The sequence below is a fragment of the Euwallacea fornicatus genome, chromosome 13 (genome assembly GCF_040115645.1).
Source record: "Euwallacea fornicatus isolate EFF26 chromosome 13, ASM4011564v1, whole genome shotgun sequence".
NCBI classification, from domain to species: Eukaryota; Metazoa; Arthropoda; class Insecta; order Coleoptera; family Curculionidae; genus Euwallacea; species Euwallacea fornicatus.
The window spans coordinates 4,502,532-4,524,428 of record NC_089553.1 but is presented as its reverse complement, the minus strand read 5'-3'; the positions used below and the strand labels follow the sequence as shown (position 1 = coordinate 4,524,428).

The following is a 21,897-nucleotide window of genomic DNA, read 5'->3' as shown; positions in this document are numbered from 1 at the left end:
TTGTCTAACACATGTATCACATAAAGGACTACCGAAATGAAAAGAATGAAAACAATGAAAACAATTCTTATTGACCATCGATAGGTTAAGGGTTGTAAATTAAAAATCAGTCCTTGAACTTCATGTTATTATAAAACTTAAAAATTACAAAATTCAAACCAAAAGCCAACAAAAGAAATTTGAAAAGTTAAATATACAAAAAGTTCACAACGAAAGTGCGTTTATTTGAATTAAATTACTTTTGCTTTTGGAGTCTCCGAAGTCCAGGGAGATGGAAGCCAAAGAAGGGAAAAGGCTAATTTATCAACAATTAGCCTCTTTTGTTAATCCCAGTTTCTGGAGCAAGTTAACAGACCTGAAGTTAAATGTAGATAAATTGGATGAGACAGAACGGCACTTGTGGGGATACTTCCCTTTAATTCGAGCCACTGAAGTGCCATACCCTTTCCTCGAAGTAGACAGCACCTCTTTTAATGAGTAGGTTCATTCAATGTATCAATTAAATATTTGCCCTCCTACGTTGAGTGGTATCGTGATTGGGGTAGGACTTTATCTTTTTATATATTTTAAATCATATACAAGATGACCATTTGATGAGTCCAAAAATTGGGTTTTCTATTATCTTAAAAGGTGGAAAGTCCCATGGAGAGTTGTACTATTTATAGTATAGTAAGAATATATTTTCAAATGGCAATGTACTCTATATAATAAGGAAATAGTTGGGTTCAAGGGTAATGAGGAGTATCCACCTCAATTATGCACCCATTTTTTTTAGAGAATTCAATGGTCAAAATACATACATTCCTTTTGAAGGAAAAATAATAAACAAAAACACAATAGAACAGTTTAAAGAATGTAATAAAGGTGAACTGTTAAATTCAGTGGGAACTAATATTTATCAACTAATAAGTAATTCTGCAGCATTAGAGAGGCCCTCCGTTTTAAATAGTTTCCTCATTATATCATTTGCTGTGAGTCATCAAAGATATCATTCTTATTTGTTTATAAAATACAAATTTCAATTTTAGGATTTAAAAAAGTATCATTATTACTACTGGTTTGCATTTCCTGTGATACATAATTTAGTCATTGAAGTACTCAATATTTCTGGAATATCCAAAAACTTCAGCGAAGAAAGCGTAAGTTGAGTAAATAGATTTATGTTATATATAATATACAGGGTTACTTCATGTTATGTAATCTTTCAAGTTTAACATGGGAGTTCTTGTTATTTAAAGAACGGCAAGGTCAGTTTAATAAAGGCAAAGTGTTACAATTTGGAGTATAAATTTTACAGTTCCATGTAGTAAGGTGAAAGTAGGGTGAAAGCGGCAACGTGTTGACTTCCAATTTACGGAATTTTGTCTTAGTTTAATTGACTTTCTTACTTTGAATGATTCACATCTGCTGGTTTAAATTTGAAAACGGCCAGTAACTATAATTTATTATAAGAAGTAACATATATGCTATTCCAAATTATTAAAAATATCAGCTTGCCATGCAATGCAGATGCTTTTATTCTGTATAAGTTGTTGGTAATGGCAGTTTGCAGTATTTGACAAATTAGTGAAGCTAGAAATTGCTGGCCAAATTTGGAAACTGTAACTGACGTTAATTTATACACGAAACAAATTGGTTTATTTTATAAAAGATATCTAGAAAGTCACAAAATATTTCCTTATTAAATATCTAAACTCTTGGATTTAGTTTTCAGCCCAATGCTCGTTAATTAAATTCCATTTTGATCTATTTTAGATGCAGGCTCTTCACAGTGGTTTCAAGCAATTAAGTGATACACAAAAGCCATATTTTTTGTTTGATTCAAGCAAAAATGAAGTGGTAGAACTTAAACACATGGCTAATTTAATATCAGACGCTTCACATGATATTTATTTCGTATTCTATAATATTTCTAACAAGGCAGAGTTTGTGGGGTCTCAGTTGCGAAATTTCGTTGTTGCTATTCTAAACTTTTGGTAGGAATTTAAATTTAAAAAAGTCCTAAATACATTATTCATGAAGAATATTTCAGTCCTTTTTTACAAGGAAAGCTACAGAATTTTATAGGATTGCAAGTGAGTAGGGAAAACTCACAACTCAGCATAGTTCAATCTGTTATTTACATACTACAATTGCCCATTATCGACAATCAAACGCTATTAGAGACTTGGGTTGGTTGGGAGAAAAACGAACGCGATAAAATGGGCCCAAAAATGGCCAATATGAAAAATAGTCTGGACCCGCGAATGTAAGGATGGAACACTGGATTCACAAATTCCTTGTAAAACTATTGATTTAGATTAGCTGAAAGTGCAGTTGATTTAAATCTCAAGTTAATGAAATGGCGGGTGGTGCCTGATATTGATTTGGAGTTGGTCAAAAAGACTAAATGTTTGCTGCTAGGTGCTGGTACATTGGGTTGCTCAGTAGCTAGAAGTCTTTTAGTATATTTACCTTTATCTGCAATTAGAACTAGAGACAATAACAAGGCCTATTTTAGGGATGGGGTGTTAGAAACATAACTTTTGTAGATAATTCCACAGTGTCATTTTCAAACCCCGTTAGACAAAGTTTGTTTACCTATGAGGATTCTGTAAAGATGAGACCTAAAGCCGAGGCTGCTGCGTCTAGATTACGGGAAATTTTCCCTGGTGTTGTAAGTTTTCATATGCGGAAAAATTTAATATAGGTGTTGTTGAAAGAAAACTGCCTCCAGCAATTAAGGATCCTTTCAGGAATCAAGAGGAGTTCAATTAAAAATTCCAATGCCTGGGCATACAGTTGGAGAGAGTACGCTAGAACTAACAATAAGAAATGTTGATACTTTAGTTGAGTTAATTAAAACAAGTGATTTGATTTTCCTCTTGATGGATTCCCGGGAGAGTCGATGGTTGCCTACGTTGTTGGGTGCCTTTTATAATAAGGTACACACTTGGAGAGTTAAATTTTATATTTCATGTAAATTTAAAATTAATTCTATTTAGTTAGTCATAAATGCTGCTTTGGGCTTTGACAGCTACTTAATTATGCGACATGGCTACAAAGGTCACGACCAACCTGGCCTTCCGAGCTCCTCAAATATCGATGGTTACGAAGTTATACAGGGATATAATTTGGGGTGCTATTTCTGTAACGAAGTCACGGCGCCTGGAGATGTAATTTGAAACTTTAAATGTAGAATCATCTTTTTATTCTATTTTGTATTGATTAGTCATTAAGCAATAGAACGTTGGATCAACAGTGTACGGTAACCAGGCCCGGAGTGGCTCAAATCGCCGGGGCTTTCGCTGTTGAATTGGCCATCTCAGTACTACAACATAAAGAGAGGTGAGGATTTTGTAGGTGTTAATGGAGAAAAATACATATTTTAAATTGTGGTATTGGATGAAGCTGGGGTGTTGTTACGTAATAATGAGACAACATTTAAAACCTTTTTTTTGCTAGAAAAAATTTACAGTACGCCGCTCATATATTTTTGTAAACACTTACTATGAACGGCGAAGTTTGCGCACAAACATGACATTTTTTTCAGGAGAAAGAAAATTAGAGTTGCCATTTTGTCCAGATAGATGTTACCAATTTTCACCGTTTCGCGCGCTTCATTTAAATTTTCTAATATAAAAAAGCAATTTCCAAAATTTACCTTTTCTCAATTAGCAACTTCGCTATTTACTTATTATTTCCCTTTCGACGATCTCCGATTCTGAATAGCACTTTCCGAGATTTTCATGGTGAAATAACATTTTTAGAATGAATGCTCCAGCCTTTTATAAAACATCCTCCGCCAAAGATACATTCCCTTTATCTGAGCATCAAAGCCTTTTGGGCATAGTGCCCCATTCTTTACGCGGCTTCTTATCATCATTTAATCAGATAATACCTGCAACAATGAAATATAATCAATGTGTGGCCTGTTCCGAACTTATTTTGAGCGAATATGAAAGCCAAGGATTGGAATTTTTGCTGAAAGTCTTCGATAGTTCCAAGTATTTAGAAGACGTCGCAAAATTGACTGACATGTTTAATAATATTAATTTTGATGAGGCAAGTAGGCTATTTAGTATTTCGTACCGAATATGACGTGGTTTTTCTGTTTTGCAGGTCTTGGAGTTCAGTGATACAAGTTCTGAATAAGTTTATCTGTAATTTATTTATGTATACCTTTGTTAGTTTATGATATGCATAATTTTATTAGGGTACAATTACTGAAATAAAACCTCTTTTATCATATTAATGTGTTTTTTTTTAATTTTACACAGTAATCAACAAAATGTGCCGGTGACACTAATAATACAACATACAAAAAACCTGAAAGTGACAAAATGCATGTTTACATCACTTTAATCAATCTGAAGGCTGTTTAGAATTTTAATTGCGCTCTCTGTTTTTACACTCAAGACTATTCCATAACTAAATTTTCCTCTAGTGCGTTACGGTTATAAGCTCATATTTAGGTAAAACTCATCTTGGCGAAGAATTTCTTTATCGTCAAATAATATATTTCTTAACGCTCCCATATCTATTGTACCTTAAAATAGTAATTGGTCGAGTGCTCAGTTATGAAATATAAAATAATCTTAAAAGAATACTTTTATATGCAATAACATAACACTACTTCTAATAGTTATTTTTTGTAAATTAGGACCAACCTGATAGTCGTACAATCTAGCCCTGACAAAATAAGATTTACATACAATTCTATAACATAAATATTTAATAGCGTTTTTCACTGGTTAAAGTTTAATTTTAAGCTTAATTTATGAAATTTGTTGATGAAATGATGAATCTAAATTCTTAAACCCCATAAAATATAAAGCGCGATTTAGTAGAACAGCAATGGGATTTAGGTATACCTCGTAACAATCCATTTAACTATAGAGCTGACAATTGCTGAATATAAACATAATTCTTATTATTTTTTGTCGTTTTTCTCGGTATCAAGTACCACCAAACTCCATATTGCTCACTATGGAACTCATAAAATCTTAAAATACTAAACTAACGGAAATTTTAGGTTTAATTCACGAAATTTGGTAACTCAATGTTGAATGAAGTGCTTCTTGAGCCCATGGACTGTGAGGGGGATGAGAGTGTAAGGAGGGATGTGAATTGAATATGACATGATAGTTTTTAATTTTCTGCTTATTAGAAGTATTGAAAATCGAATAGGGGTGATACATGTACAAGTATCACCAGTTTAAGTCGGAACATAGGAATTTTGCAACTTGGAGAAGGGTCGCACAAGTTTTAATACGCCCCCGACAAAGATTCCAGACAAAGAACTAAGTGAAAAAAAACAAAAACGCAATAACTGTGCGCGTTAAAATCGAAATTCCTTACATGCCTTACTTGCACTGGTCAATTTACTTATTTCCTGATATCGTTTTAAACGATAAACAAATCGTTCCGTTCTATTTCTCAATTGACCTCGAGGCTAGAGCCGGTGCCGCAGGTGCAGTTTTGGACCCATCAATAGATCATAAATAAATGTCATCGAATTCAGACCATTACATTCATTAATGATGTATCCAAGTTGTGTTATTATGAAGAAATATACAATAAATAAGTAAAAAATCGAAACTAATTTAATGTATTCATCACTAGAATTTATATCAGTAAAAATTTTGAAACTGTGAAAGATTTGGCAACTGGGTCTGCGCTGACTCCACCCACTTCATTGTTTTTTATCGGGGGCGTATTAAAACTTATGCAGTTCTTCTGCACTTGCAAAATTGCCATGTTTCGGCTTAAACTGATGATACCTGTATATGTTTTCTATGAGTTACTTTTCTGGGTCGACTGAAAGTTTTTCCAGTGTTGGTCAAATATACATAGACTGGGAATTTTGTCTGAAAAAACTGGTAATTTATAATTTTTCTTCAAATCGGCATTAACTGCCATTTTACTATTTGAAACCAAATGGACTCTAAATGTGAATGCGGGTCGATAAATTTTATCCTCAATGCAACCTCAGCCAGGTTCATACGTTAGTGAATTGCGAATCATGTTCTTGTCAATTTTGACATTTGATTGTGAAAATTAATTTATTTTATGTCAAAACTGACAGGATGCGTAGTCGCAACCGGCGGTCCGAAATTCGGGAGTGTGTCAACCTGACTACGGTTGTTTTATGGCAAAATATATGGCTACGAATCCATATGTTGGGTCCACTTCGGAGAGCATCCAGTGAATAACGTTAAAAAATGGATTTAAAAATTTCTACTTAGTTATTAAGCCAACAAGGAATAGACTAAAATATGATATAATAGAAGTAACTAGCCTCTAGCGATAACAGAAACTTTAAATTTGGGTATAACAACAAGTGATGGATTTTATAACATTTAAGTCTAAATTTTGTACCTCTTTCTATTAATCAGATTCCATCCGATACAAGAGGATATGCAGTTAACATTTTTAGGAATTTAAGCTCAAATTTTATGTTTTCCGACGGATAGGCATTTATAAAGGGTGCCACAATTCCACGAACTGTTGAATTGGTACAGAGTAAAACAAAAAAAAAATTGTGGACATGTTTGTAATACGCCTCGTTTGTCGTGACTTATTTCAGCGAAGCGAAATGACTGGTGACAGGCGAAATGTGTCGGTCAAAGTTAATTTCAAGGCCGATTTTTTTTTATTTACTAATATGTTTTATTTATTTATCATTTATTACATTTATTTCCAGTATTCTTGACCAGGAATTTTTTTTTAATACTCGCCATTAGTATAAAACATGTAAATAAATTTAAAAAAATATATATTTATGGGATTGAAGGACTGCTTCAACAAGCATTGTTGGATGTTGTAAAAAATAGAAAATATTTTGATTATTTAAGGTGGGCTAGGATACCAATAGAGCATAAATGCTCCTAGAATGCGCTTCAACAGCGCATCAAATTATCAACCAAGCTGAAGGAAATGACTGAACCAATTCAAAGTGCGGGTAATATTGCCGATTTGAAAACCAACTCTTATTAAATATTAAATTGCGCGAAATCTTGGTGTACCTGTCAAATTCCGGCAGACGTCATTTAATGTAAATTTAATTATAACAATTTTCTTATTTATACATATTTTTATTCGTTGATTTTTTGAATGCAACTTTGTTTTCTTGCCTTGGAAATAAAATCCATAATTTTTGATAATTCGACTAAAATTCGCTTAAGTTCACGTACAGTTCCAAAATTAGCGCACCTCTAATCCGGATTTGAGCCACTTTATTTTTGAATTCGGAGATTGCAGGTCGATTGTCATTTTCAGCTTTACTGGGGAACTTTGATATGAAAGGAGAACAACTGACAATTGTTGGTTTGCAGTTGTTACGGCGCTCTAGAGACATCTTTGGGAAAAAAGTCGAAGTAATCTAATATGTAGGGACGATGCACATAATCACATTTTTTTGTGAAAAAGGACGGTTTTGCTATAGGAACGTAATACATCGTTTCAAAGGAAATTTCATTAGCTTTCAGCGCATTCGCTAATATATAGGTTAATTGAGGATCATCCACCTTATTTGTGTATGAAGGATAGAAAAAAAGCAGGTTGCTGGATGACAAAGTCGCATAAACACGCAAATGAATATTTACAAGTGTTTGAATAATGGAGTTGTTTTCAACCATCATGGCGGCCCTGAGCCACTTTTGGAAAAAATGGAAAAATGATCCAGTCGGCGGAAGCCATATAAAAAACTTCCATTTTTCTAAGAAACGACTGGAAGCTTTAATATAAGAATCTGTGTTATCCATTAATGGATTTAGGACGATTAGAAAAAATCCAGAAAGTGGATGTGTGTCTGAGTGTTTATTCATTAACAGGAAGGCTTGAGAATGTATTATTTTTTGTGTTTTTCTGTAGCCGTGAAATTATTTTCGTTTCTTAAGTGTCTGCCTCTAGTGTGTCTTTGGGCTCTTTATCTAATTTAGTGTCATTCCCATTAGGCCTCAATTGTGCCTGACTTTGCTACTTCCAAGGTAATCTTTGCGAAAACATAATTTTTAATATTTTTACCAAACTATGAGACTAAACCTCGAATCGTGCAAAAATCCAAGACGGCGGCCACAATTTTCAAAAATTCGAAACTTCGAATTTTCCAATTTTGCACCAACTTAACTGAGATACCAATTGTTGAGCTCCACAAATGGACATATACATTTGTATTTCACATTTCAATTTTGACCCCATTGTATTTTATAGAATTTTTAATATCTGAATTCTCTTTTAAAATAGAAAATATGTAGCTAAGTTTTTCCGAGACCTTTCTTCTGGTACTGCCGGTACAATGAGTGAGCAAATCGAGCGGTCTAACACTTTAATAATATTGTGTAAACCTGACACAAGTCAAGAATGCTTAATTCCCTAGACCGATGAGGGAGAGGAATATTGAAATAAAGACATCGTATCCTATTTTTTGACTGCAGAATAATGCACAGTAACTTTCCTAATACCTCTTACTACATTAACACAGATATCTTCCTACCCTTACTTATTTTATATATATTATGTACCTACTGAAGGTAGTCACATATGTAAGTATACGGGTGTTATCAATTCAAGCGGAAACATAGGGATCGTGCAAGTGCGAGAAGGACCTCGTAAGGTTTAATGTGACTGCGACAAAAATGAACGAAGTATGTCGCGAGGCTAGTGGCTGACATGGGCGGAGTCAATTTAATGTTGCCAGATCGCCGTTTTAGAATTTTTACTAATATAAGTTATAATAATGGATTTATCGTTTTATTTTGTGTTTATTTACATTGACGCTTTTGGCTCTCGATCTTTTTAAAAATTTCCGTCGCCACGAAATTAGGTGAAATCGATACTAATTTCAACACCGAAGTGGAGATTTGGGCAGGACCGACTCCGCCCACCTCAGTTGCTAACTTCATAATCCGCTTTATTGGTCTTTGTCGGACGCACATTAGAACTTATGCCGTCCTTGTTGCATTTACACGATTTGGTGATAACTGTGTAATTAACTTTTAAGAGAATTAAAAACTTCTTGATAAATTTCAAAGGAATTTTATATCATTTTCTTTATGCAGTGTTGTCTGTTAGGTGATTGATGTGAGGAGCCACTGACAACTAAACTAATTTAATATTACCAACCTAACGAACACTAACTTTCACTTTACTTCACATTTTAGATTGTGGCACCCTCAGAAAAATGTGTTACAGCCTTGTAAGCTCGGGTTCATAGCATTACTTAATACTATGAATTTGGGCTTTATTCTAATTAGACTTCACCCTAATTAGATTAATAAAATTAGAGTCTAATTAGGCTAATTAGATTTTAGTCTAATTGTGCTAATTAGATTAGAGACTAATTGGACTAATTAGATTTTAGTCGAATTAGACTTTAGCCTAATTGTCATAGTGCATATTTAAAAATACCATAAATACCATTTTCTAAGCGTCAGATCGCAGTTTTCCCTAAGTTTTCGCTCTGTCACCGAAATGATCAATCTTCAAAATCCCCTTAAATTCCATGCCAAATCCCAAGGAAAATTGCAATCCAACCATCTTCCTTCTCCTAATATCTAGAACATTTATAAAAATAGGTTTCGCACATTGGGAAAATATAATCATCACTTTCTAACAAAAAGGGGCCTACTATTGGAGGAAATATACAAATTTTTCCTGTGAAAACTAAATTTCTCTACACTTTCGCTTATGGTGTAAATGGAGGATATCCTTAAGCCGTCCTTGTTGGCGATGATCTGGAAATGGGGGGTGGGGTGGTATTCGTGATTGTATGGGGATCCCTGTAATAAAAGTGGTCTTTTCTGGGAGTCTGAGGTGAAAGACCGGTTAAATAAGCTGGCCACGTGTTTTGGCGTGGACAATCTAATTGATAAGGGACGCTTGGTGGAAGAAAATGGGGCTTTTCCATGAAGGAATGCAATTTCATTTCTGCGTCTTTCCAACACGTTTTGGTACACATTTGTGTCTTTACGACCCTTGGCGAAATTGTTATAGTAGTAGCGGAGAATGCTGCCAGAGTTGTTGTCTTTCTTGGCGATTTGTTTAGTCAACAAGTTGTTGTTATTCCTAAAAAATTGGTGATTCTGGGGCGGCGCAGGGGGATAGTAAATCTTCTTCAATGTTGACGTGGCTGCTGGTTTGCGAGATTTATTTACCGAATCTGATGCCGGAGCAGTTTGGAGTTTCAGCGTACAATTACATGGAGCATCTGCTTGACATGCTGTTTCCGTACGTTGTCACACTTCCTGTTGAGTTGTTTTTATTTTTAGGATATTCAAGAGGGTTGTTTTAAACCCACCTGTAAGAATTTAACTGGACACACACCCTGACGGTTATCTCCGGAACGGATCATGACCATGCCGTCAATTTCATCACCAATCTGAATTACTATTTGGTCCCTTAGAAGCGTTAATCCATTGTCCCCATCAGTAACTTGTAAATTATGTGTGACCTGTTTGAAAGAGGTGCAATAGTAAATTGTTCCAATCACGAAGGCGAGTCAATGGCCTTACTTGCAGAGGTTTTTCACCAGAAGACAGTTTGGATACATATTTGGAAGGAAAATATCCTACTTTTCCAAAGCACTTTCCTTTCCACCAGTCTGGATCTGAGGTGTCGATGACCGTCACCTTATATCCAGCTTTTAGGTCCAGTTCATCCTGATGGCGGGCTTTGAAGTTATATAATACTACGTAGAGGTTTGTTGGCAATAATCTGTTGGATTTCTGAAGAAAAATACATTAGAGTTAATTAGAGGAGAATCTCGTGTTATTCGATAGTAAATAGTATAAACTTGTTTCGTATTATAAATGTACTATGATTGGAGTATCGGAGCCGTGAGCTCTCAATCTCTTTGCTTTACCTTTTATTCGAATTTAAAAACTTTAATCTCGTGAAAAAAGTTTCTTCAATAATTAGGGAAAAAATCATGGTTGTCTGAATATTCCTTCTCAAAGTTCTACTTTCTTCACTAACAAATCATTACACTTTTACGGTTCTCCGTCGTCTAATTCGATTGAAAATTCGCGCTTCGTAGCAATTTATAGCTTTATTAGGGTGTATAAAAAAAAAAACGGGCGAAGCTGTAACCCAGTTATTTATGATCGGATTTATCGCTTTGTCCGTTTTTTTCAGACACCCTGTGTTATGACGCTTTGGCACCGATCTAAATATTTCGTTAATTCACATGTGGATAATACTCACTTTGCCCACAGGACTAGGACAAGGTGAAGTATTAGCAGAGGAAGGACTTTTTTCGCTTTCGTCCGGCAGCTCGACTGAAGACATCCTGATGTTTTTCGCTGACAATAGTCGTCGGTTATGGACAGGACTTGAAGGAGCTAAAGACACAATGCGGCGCATTAAAAGCCAGTTTACAAATAAAAAATAATTTCAATTTTTTATTTATGTTTGGTTAAATAGGGCAGGTATTTCAATGAAAATTGGTTATTGTTATTTACGTAATAAGTGCGGAAAGTGATACTTCACAGTGCGCTGATCGAACGACACAAAGGGGAGTTAGGTCAACCCCGTTTGTTGTTGCTCGGTCATCTGCAATCATCGTCCGTACAGATACTTCGGTAAGTGATATGTAAAACATTTTCCCAACCAGCGAACATGTGTTAACTTCATTTATTAAGTAAAATAATAGCGTGTGGTAAGATTTTTATGCGCCCACGCGCACTAGAAATTTTGTCGCATGCATATTAATGTCAAATAATCGCAAAAAGTGCGACATTGACAAATGCCACTTTGATTTGCGTACGGTAAAACTTTTCACAGCCCGATAATGTTTTTTAATTTATTGCATTTTTATTTATTTTAGTATATTAAAAAGGTGTCAGGATATGCCCCTCTTGAAATTTCAAACGATAGTCGCATAAAGCACGCTGGTTTTCATTGAAACACCCTTATGAATGGTATTAAGATCAACCTTATTTCGTATTTGAGGAACTTCATGAAAACTTACTCTAAATTTATCTGTCATCACTATTGTTTTATGATGTTATTATAAGCACATGCCTTGCGAGGAAGTTGAAAATAGATGATTAAAACGTTCACGTGTAAGATAGGAATGGTTGCAGATAACATACTTGGTAAGAAAAGTGGGTCGAAAGTTGCTGGTGAAATTAAGACGTGATAGAACAGCAAATTCCCAAAATTCCTCAAGTTACATGCCGTTTCGATATGTGTATGTGTAAAAAATAAAAGTTCATATCAAGATGCATACTTGATTGTGCTTGCAATTCGTTTCTTACGGGTTGGGTTGGAACAGACCTTGGAGGGACAGTACTTGAAACAACTGTGAAACATGCAAGTTAGTAAACTTCGTAATGGCAGGAGAACCTTAGATCTAAAAACGTTTCATAGTGAGGTTACACAAAGGAGTTAAACGGTGCAGAACAATAATAAAGTGGAGCCGAGCCGTGCAATCAATCGCAAAGTAGAGAAGCTGAAACAATTTGAAAAAAACAATTTACCGTATAAATTTGGTTCGTGCGTTTGTCTAAAAAAACAAATTTATAGGTAAAATGAACACCAGAAAGCCATAGAAAACAGAAACAAATTATAGACATCCTCCTACACTGAATCTTAGACGAAGAACTGTGGTTCGAATGAGGGTCGCTGGCCGCATTAGCTCCATGTCGCTGCCGTCGCTGAGCGTGTTCAGTACTCTCTGGGGAGTCCAGAGAAAGACTTTTCATCCTTAAGTTGAGTTTTTGACGTCTTGGAGAATGGGGAGCTAAATTGGAAGGCATAAAACGTGATCAATCGACTAAATGTACAGGTGTTATTATAAGGGGTGAATGTATAGGGGGTATTGCCTGTTTCGAAGCAGACAGCAGGTTAGTTTAGATCCCAAGCAAAGTTAATCTGAAACAACGTTAATGTAGGTATAACTACAGGTTTGGCTACTTACTAAAACAGGCAACTTTATGTTTCTATGAAAGGAAATAACATATTAACACTTCGCCTCAAAATTAACGTACCACTACGGTTTCACTCAATTTCACTCAATTTCCAAGTTAGTTTTCCAGCGAGCGTGCGGCTCGTTTTCGGTAATCCTTTTGTTGTTATAAAACATTTCAATTTCAGTTTTATGTACGGGTTGTTCAAATAAGGGAAGACGTCGGCTGCTATATGGGATAAGGGAAGTTGGTTTATGTAACGGTGCTAGATAGTTTTTTTAGTCAGTCTACTTTGAAGCACTTGATCTTCTAGTCTACCCCGTAAGTAAAAATACAAAGGCGTATGATCCACAGATAAAAACAACAAAATAAACATAAAAATCAATAAAATAAATTTATCTATAAAGTGGCATTAACTGAAATGCGCTTGTTTTAAATATGTGACGTAGGTAACCGTGGATACGCTCACGGTCTACTTGATTGATAGGCGAAACTGGCTCATTTCATGCGTCATAAAGTCTTCTTCTCAAATCGCTCTAATTTACCGCTAAGTAAAGGAATTTACACACGATTCGATTATACCGAGCAGAATTTGACCTTCTTTCGAATGGCGCAACAAAAATTATTCTTTCCCCTTCAAGTTTTCCGAAATAACTTGAACGATTACCGAGGTTTTCAAATGGCGCCATCTAGCAGCTTTTGCGTCAGACTAACGCGACGCGACACAATCGCAACGTCACAGCCTGTGAAAAGATTTTTCTAACGAGGCGCGACAGTGGAGTTTTGTCTTTAGCTAATATCGAGAGAAATGGAATTTTTGAGCTGACATCAAAGGCTTCCTCCATCCTTTATAAAAGATTCTAAATCGAACGGGCCGTTGCAGTGGCAAAAATTAAATGCTACGGGGTGCGCAACAAAACAGTCTTCGCCGACTGAATGGGTCATGACCCAAAAAAAATATCATTTAGATTTTCACGATTATGCAGTATTTTTTAATCGTGTAGACCTTATGCTCAAAATTCGAGCTGAATGTCTCAAAAATTTCGGGAGCCATAAAAGATAAATAAATTGAAAAAAAACAAAAAATTCAACACCCTGTATGTCTTTAACGAGGCATTTCTCGAATATACAATCAATGTGGCAAATCGCTATTCTTTTTGTTCGTAGAATACTTGGTTGGGATCCTACTGCAAAAAGGACACTCTGCACGTACGGGTCGTCAAATAGGTGGTCAAATAAGGGAGGACATTGGCTATATCTGAGGAACTACTTGTCGTGAAAAAAACTGCAACTAGATCTGTCCGAAACGAAGGACTAATCTGTGTTCTCTGCGTGAGCACAAACGCTTTGCGTAGCCACAAAACTGAAGTTGATGCAATTTTTCTTTGATCTCAGCGTCATTTCTGATGATTTTTTTTTTTTTAATTGAATCACCGGATCGAGTTACGAGCGAACTGGATTTGAAATTGAGTGAAACTTTACCGGTGCCTTAATCGCAACTCGAAGCGCATGTTACGCATTTAAAATTAATATGGGACAGACAAACGCATGCAATTCCAATGTTATGCAATTCTCCACTATTTGCTCTAAAAAAAAAAAATAATAATAAAAGAAAAAACGGCTGTTTATGCTATCATCGATCTCCAAATACTCTTTACATGATTCCAGTTATTATTGCCGGTAATGAAGGCAGAGCAGAGCATAAACGACGTTATTTTACTCGTATCTCCTACTAAAACTACGAACAATTAGACCATTTGAGGGCTCAAATTGGTCACCGAATCTAACAGTACAGACCGACACTGTGGCTCCCAAAGATCGGACAAAAAAATCCAGAACCTGACGAAGGTATCTTCATGCTATCTCCTAAACGAAACAATAGCGAACTTCAGAAATATAGACGTACTGCAAACTCAGCTTAACACAGATGGTGAATGCTAGATTCTAATTACCTAAGTGCGTCTATGATTTATATCGATAAACGTCTGATTAACCTACGAGAATCGATTAATTTAATTAAGCCATCATGCAAAAACATTTAAAGCTAGATCAAAGCCCAGATGAGTAGTGGTGGGTGATGGGGAAGTTTTCAACCTGGGGGCGAATGAATGGAACTTGTATGAAAAGTCTTGTTGAGCACGAAAAATCAAAACCAAACCAAGGACTTACATTTCTTTGTGCGGGGCAAGAAAAAAGACTCACAGTTCCAAAACGTGTTTATTATCACAGTCAGAGATGTAACAATCAAATAATAACTCCTTATGACGCCTTTCAGCAATGCAACATTCACACGTACACCATTGTCTTATTGTTACCATGTCTGCTCTATTATAATCACCGAATAATAATTTATTAGTTTCGTCGTTTGTTTGATGCGTCTTTTGCTATTTACTCTTATTACTCTTAATTAAAGATTTTTTGGAACCGGTTAGCGAAGATTTTCCTTTGGAGGGAGCGGGGGACGGACACTTAGGGGGCAATTCGATAATATTTCCGTTATCTAACTGAGGACCTAAACATAGGGGTTGACCAAATGGACGATTTCCAGACCCGTCTTGCGAATTCCTTTCTGAAAACGTAGCATAATTTCATCTTTTGGATTAAGTGCTCATGCGTTATTCAAACTTAGAAAATTCAAACTTCACTGTTAATAAAGCGGCAGCCGCAGTGTGCAAAGCTTCGACATACCCGGTTTAAGTGGTTTAGTAAAACGGGTAATAAGCACGGATAAATGTACTTAACATTTCGTTGTCATCATTCGTCGGTATTCCTGACTTTGGCGGGCGACTTAAGTAACACAGGTCAACAGGAAAAAACTTTAAGTCCGTTTTCTGACTTCAATAGTCGTTTTCTGATTTTTTTTTATGGCCGAAAGCATTAAATTTTTCCCGGATGCTTTTCCATTTTTACAGCAAAAACGTTCAGAATGAATGAGAGCTTAGTCCAGTTTACTCGAAAATTCCTGGAAGCTCATGCTTCGATTGGCTCGGGGTACTGTAAGAAACTTCAGAATCGGTCTGTTCGGATTTGACCGAATTTCTTGAAATCAACTTCCATTTGGACGAGTCCGAAGTTCGGTTACTTAAAAATTCTCGAAAATGCATGATCGGGTCCCTTCGAATCGATTAACCCCCCTAAGCATCGGGGCGATTCGCCTTTGTGTTTGGTCAGTTAAAAAATGTCGAAAAAACGGCAAATTTTCGAAAAGCTGCGTTCCGTGTGCGGGGTGTGCAGGCGAGAAAAGTGAAGTTAAGGGTGGGAAAGCCCGGACACAATATCCGTATTGACCCGTTGACCTGTGTAATCTTCAATGTCAAACTGGACCAGTTCGAAGTCGAATAGGGTTTTTTTTTGTAATTTTCATAACTGTTTTAACATCTAAAGACTCGTTTGGAATTATTTTTCGTTACAAAATCTTGACTCTTACGTCGATGAAGTTACAAGACCGGGCAGGTGAGTGCATCGACTCTGCCTAAGTTTCTGGAACCGATAGCTACCTGCTTTTACTTGCAACTTATTCGTTTTTTATGCCTCGTAGTTTGATTTAACAAATCAATACATGTTTCCACGGTAACGAGAGAAATTAAACATTTTCTACGGTATTATTTTGCACGTAGGGATCGGAAAAGATGAAACAGGGCCGAGATGGTGATTCTACCAACTCCCTAGGTTGGAGAAATGGGGCTGAAAGTGCACACTTTCCGCCGACCAGTCATAAAAAACGGTCTGAAATTTTTCAGTTTCTCGTTTTCGACGTCTTTTTAATGCAACTTCTCTCCATCATCATCATCATCATCATCTTTTTCCCAACATGTCACTTTGCACATGATGCTGGCTCAACATCGTAATAAGTTACTTTTAAATTTTGAATTACACTTATGGTATGTTCACCCTCGGCTTACATTACTGTACAGTCTGGTGGCACCTTTCGTTCATTAAAAAAAAAAATACATTATTGGCGTGTTAAAACGTTCAAAAACATATGCTGCGGTTACATATGAACAAACAATAATCATTATTCTATATCATAAGCTTAAGCCTTATCACATCTAAATCTTCGTTTTAGGCTAAATTCAAAACTTTCTTACTTTTAGCTTTCATCCGGATCGTTTTGTTTTACTCAAGCTCCATCTTCCTGCCAGGAACCTGCTAAAGTCTATTAGCTAATCTAACTACTTAAGTTATTATTAATTGTAACTTTCAAACTACAAAACGTATTTACACAGCAAGCACACCGGACCTTGAATGCTAAACCTGATACAGGGTCTACAGGGCAGTTCAGATTCTCAAGTGGTTTAGTTAGGGGTAGGTGCTGAAGAGACTACTGGACCTAAGGTATTGCAATTTTTGCTCGAAATTATATCCGGAATTTAGGAGGAGTGTGACCTGTGTAAATACATAAGGAACACTGTTAAACGATTGGAAATAGAAATGGCAATTGAGTAAAACAAAATGAGGTTTTACCATTAAAAGTTTTACTTTTATAATAGAGACTGATATGCTGGGCGTCTCTCTCGTTAAGAGGCTCTAGGACTCCACACATTTGCTTATTTTGGATTTAATGCTTCGTGAGCGGCTTATTCGAAAGCGGTGCAATAGCTGAAGAGTCGAGAGTTCGAAGCATCGTACGAAGAGCAAATTCAGGGTCCTTTGTCTGCCTCCGGGCAACATTCGAATGAGGCTCATGTGGTTAGTTAGGGTTCCCATTCCGTAACATGCGACTGGCAAAGGCAAAAGGGGTGGGGGCGGGGAGGGGTAGAACAAAGTGGCTGATTGGACGACGGATTTGCTTCTAAACAAATGCCATCGCACGAGCCTATCAGAAACAGCATAATCAATCCCTAAGCTCGATTCAGTAACGATCATGCCAATGCCGGATACTTAATTTTAAGGGCAATACGTTTTCGTGTGATTTATCTGGAAAGAAAATTTCCAGGGGCTTCGCTGGCACTCTCCGTGCCTCCATCTTAGATTTTGATCGAAGCATCCGGCGAAGCGTTGGAAATTTTAAATTCAGAATCAGTTAGTCCGAAGGAACAGTTTACAAAGAGATTTTACGAGACATTTGAGGGCAATTCTGAGCAAGTGTTTCACGTCGCTATTTTTGTTCGCTATTTTCCCAATGACGGCAAATCAAAAGGTATCTCTTAGAGGGCCCATCTACCCTATAATTTGATCTCCAGAAACTTCATTTACTGTAATTTCGTCGTGATAGACGGGAAAGCAGCCCCACAGCTCTTTACTGCCTAGAAATTTCGGTTATCTACCGGACAGAAAATTAAATTTGTCAGTTTGCTAAAAATTTAGGACGTCGGTTTTGTGAAAGCAACATTTGGGGTGCTAAGCAACACTCGGTAGGTATTGATGCAAAACGCTTGCAGGTTATATAGTTAATACATCTAAAGCTGAAGACACATCGACATCAAATAACAACATCCAGGCCCTGTCGTTTTGTAGAATAAACTTCCGTTTAAATCGAGGAGACGCTAAACTGCTGGCCAAATGAAACGTATCGGTCAAATGGTGGTTCCTCGAGAGTTGCGCAAGAATAGACCCATCGGGAGTAACTTACAGGGATGGTCGATGGATGGTTTCCAGGTGCGGTAATTCGGAGACGGCGATTGACCACTGACGCCTCGAGGGCGAGCGGAAACGGTTTTTCGCGAAATTTTTCCATGGATAAAAATTACGTCATCCCATTCGGCCGCACTTTGCGAAAGTTGGAAATTTCCCGAACTTTAATATTCTGTAAGTTACCTTAAAAATGGATTTACTTAAAATCTCTCATTTAAGAGAGTCCCGTGGAAGTTTTAAATTCGGTTCAAAGAGTCGCTTGGTACATCTCCTTTGGCGAGCTGTTTAGTGTTCGCTGGTAAGCTTGGCCGGACTATAATTGCTATGGCACTGAAATTGCGGAGTAACTTCCTCTTAAACTTACCAGTAATTTAGTTCTTTTTAAGCGGATCAGTTGTGGAACATTAATGAAGCAAACTTTTGATTATGAGATTTGAAGTTTGAGTTGAGACATAGTCATACCAAGCACCCTTAGCCCTCGTTCATATTTACACCTCTCAAGGAGGGCTTCACGGCGCGTTGCTGCTCAAAAATTCGTGCACAGTAAATTGCAAAATGCACTCCCGCATATAAAATTGGGGTCACTTCGTAATTTGCATTTAATTTAATAGTTTAGAGTTTGTTCGAATTTTATTCACCTGTAACATAATTTACTAACTTTATGCGGTGATTTTGTCCTGATTGATCGAATGAAAAGGAACTTTTGTTCCCCCTCGCATTTGTCCCGAACAAAAGGTTCCTGCGAACTTCACTGCCGAGCGTATCTCGAATCCAGCAGCGATAACGGCTGGTGACCGACGGGACATGCTTCGGATCACATTTTGTAGAAGATTGTCCCGTTCCTGCACAAACATGTCGCGAAGCTCTCTGAGATCTCCAGGAACGGGCACACGTCTCCGTGAGCGTCCCTCCATCTCGCCTCAAACATGCTCTGTCGGATTTAAATCCGGACTTCGAGCGGGCCAAACAAATCGCGCGTCAAGAAAAGTGGTAACCATGCGAGTAACGTGCAATTATCGCGCATAAAGGTTGCGTCCTCTCCAGCAATAACCACGAACGGTGCAACATGGCCTTCGGGAACCTCCGTCACCAATACGTCTGGAGAGTCTCACTTAGGGTGAAGACTAAAATTCCTCCTTTCGCGGGCTTCTTCGGGTCTTCGACTGAGCAGCTCAGCCTCTTCATGCCGCTGGAGCACCCGTTGCACCTTACGGATAGATTTACTCCACAGTTCCTAGGAGTTCCGCGGTGTCCACCATCGTCTTCTGTAGCCGCCACAATTCGTGCCGCAACGAAAGGATTTATGCGCATTTTAAGGGAAGGACGAAATATCCACGAAACCAGTCGTAGAATTCGTAATATACAGATAAAGACATGGAAGAAAACATGCTGATAACGCATTTTAGGAATTCTGGCGCAAATCCGCTTTGTTTTTTGGCGAACGCGCACCGGAACGTGCGATTATCATTTAAGAGCGTTTTAGAACTGGAAGAGAAGCCCTCTTGAGCTGGACAAGTGCTCCCCTGGATTTGTTCGGAAAAACTTTGGGGGATTTTTCATGTGACTCTAATTTTATGCTCGGAAGTGCAATTGCACAATATCGACACCCACATTTAAGACCGAAAATTAAGTTTTTTCGAGCGGCACCGTGCGCTGGTTCCCAACAAACTTTTGCACCGGTGCAATATGGACCCCCACTTTCAAGATCCATTCCTCGGATTTTTCCGCAGGGACATCGCTTCAGCGGTGTCAATATGGGCAAGGCCTTAGGGTGAACAGATCAGACTACAGATAACTTTATCGCGCGAAAGACAATTTCTAAGGAAATCGAGAACCTAGCTCGTGCGTCTATTTCGTCCTTTCTCCGGAAATTATCTCGCCGATAAAGTTACCTGGACTGCTTGGATCGCTGTTCGCATTTGGTGGAATGAATATTCAAACGACAGGGTAGCAAATCATGATCACAACATAGAAAACCATTGGCGTGCTTTGCGTACTTTCTGGCAGGGAGATGGAGCGATGACCGGGACTGCCGTGCCTGGACCTGGACCCAAACCCAGTGAGACTCTTCATGCCAGCGAAGAGCCTCCTGCGCATCGAGGTCGTGTCCTGAGGGGGCGTGGACGATTGTGCGCTACTTGAGGATTGCTGTTTACTGCGCCGCTGGTCTGCACAAAGCCGTAGGTAGTTAATCTTTTATAATGTATTCTTACAGTATTATTTTTAGTTTATTTTATTTTTGCAGTATGGGAATCGAGAGTAACGAAGTTTTACTAGCGAAAGACAAAGTTTGGAGGGTGAGAGCAGCAAGGCCTCCAATTTGTTTGAAACCAGTAAAACTGTTATTGTCCATGGTCCATATAATATCGTTTCGATTACCGCTACCGCACAATCATAACATTAAAAACAACAGCTGAAACGATATGTATTTTGCACCTGGGTAGTTTTTACACACGATTTGATTGACACCTAAACTACTTTGTTATTGCTTCGTGTTTGACACGTTCATGGTTAACCCCAAATTTTACTTACCGTTGCAGGACGGTTAGTAAACTCTTTTAGCTTTATCAACTGGGAAATACACCTTACTGCAATCTACATAGATATAGTAAACACTCAAAAACAAACAATTCGTACAAAAACTATTTTTATACATAACCGTGCTATAAAGTAACATTTAACATACTGATTCGACGCTGGTGGGCATCATGTTGACATAACACCAGGAGGTTGGCACCACGTTGGCATGGCGCAGTAGTTCATTACTGCACGTCACGCAAATAATGAATAATTATTAAGTAATTAAGCTGAAATTAGCACTTTGTTGCCCACATGCGCGTAACTCTGCCTACTTTGCTTCGAGAGTGCGATAAAGCGGCCGTACCACACGCATTTTTGAGCACTGTCGCATGGCTTTTTACTGCTAATTCGCGCGTAAACAATTTACCGCACACCGATATTTATTCTAGCTTACAAATAACACACGCGTGTTTTGCTGACCATAGTGTTCCCGGTATCGTTCGGTTAAATGCTAACGGTCGGTCATAAAGTATCACTTTTCGCACGCATTTGGGAGCCAAATGTAGCAGTTTACCGCTAGTTTACCGCGCAAAGGGTTTAGGGACTTCGAATTAATATTATACAAATGTGTTTTATTATAAGTGTAGGAATATTACACTTAATTAACGCGTTTAGGTATCAAGATGTGTTACGAATCGTTTCCATAAGTTCGTTTAGACATGCTAGACTTGAAACGTATATAATATCGTTTTTCTGCGTCATAAATACTGATTTTTGCACGCTGTAGTACGCATGAAACGGTTTTTATGATCTACAACCTTGTGTAGATATAAAATTTTATATTTAGAAGTGATCGACCCCGGAGTCCAGCCCCGACTTGCCCGGCTATGTGCCGGCCGCCGATGCGAGAATC

General features: G+C 37.5%; 2 protein-coding genes across 15 annotated transcripts in view; one reads left to right on the top strand and one right to left on the bottom strand.

Moving 5' to 3' along the window:
- The first annotated feature begins 90 nt into the window (after nt 1-90).
- On the top strand, nt 91-4,230 carry Atg7 (Autophagy-related 7). The gene is made up of 12 exons (XM_066289623.1): nt 91-477; nt 776-971; nt 1,029-1,139; nt 1,756-1,976; nt 2,033-2,248; nt 2,300-2,444; nt 2,501-2,656; nt 2,736-2,924; nt 2,985-3,155; nt 3,212-3,327; nt 3,750-4,044; nt 4,102-4,230. Exons 1-12 carry the CDS (start codon nt 272-274, stop codon nt 4,132-4,134), a joined length of 2,055 nt encoding a protein of 684 aa, XP_066145720.1. The 5' UTR covers nt 91-271; the 3' UTR covers nt 4,135-4,230.
- Stacl (Stac-like) overlaps nt 4,221-21,897 on the bottom strand; it is a 129,377-nt gene continuing 111,700 nt past the window's right edge. For 6 of the 14 annotated variants that reach the window (XM_066289611.1, XM_066289610.1, XM_066289618.1 and 3 more), the window contains 7 exons: nt 20,462-20,632; nt 12,566-12,724; nt 12,212-12,283; nt 11,185-11,321; nt 10,494-10,706; nt 10,280-10,432; nt 4,221-10,226 (listed from right to left, as the gene is read on the bottom strand). In XM_066289611.1, coding sequence (XP_066145708.1) covers nt 10,218-10,226; nt 10,280-10,432; nt 10,494-10,706; nt 11,185-11,321; nt 12,212-12,283; nt 12,566-12,724; nt 20,462-20,632 — 914 coding nt within the window. In that variant the 3' untranslated portion in view covers nt 4,221-10,217. Of the gene's footprint in view, nt 10,227-10,279; nt 10,433-10,493; nt 10,707-11,184; nt 11,322-12,211; nt 12,284-12,565; nt 12,725-14,687; nt 14,757-15,093; nt 15,460-20,461; nt 20,633-21,897 lie in introns of those variants that run through there. The other 8 variants (XM_066289616.1, XM_066289619.1, XR_010732745.1 and 5 more) reach the window with 7 other exon arrangements.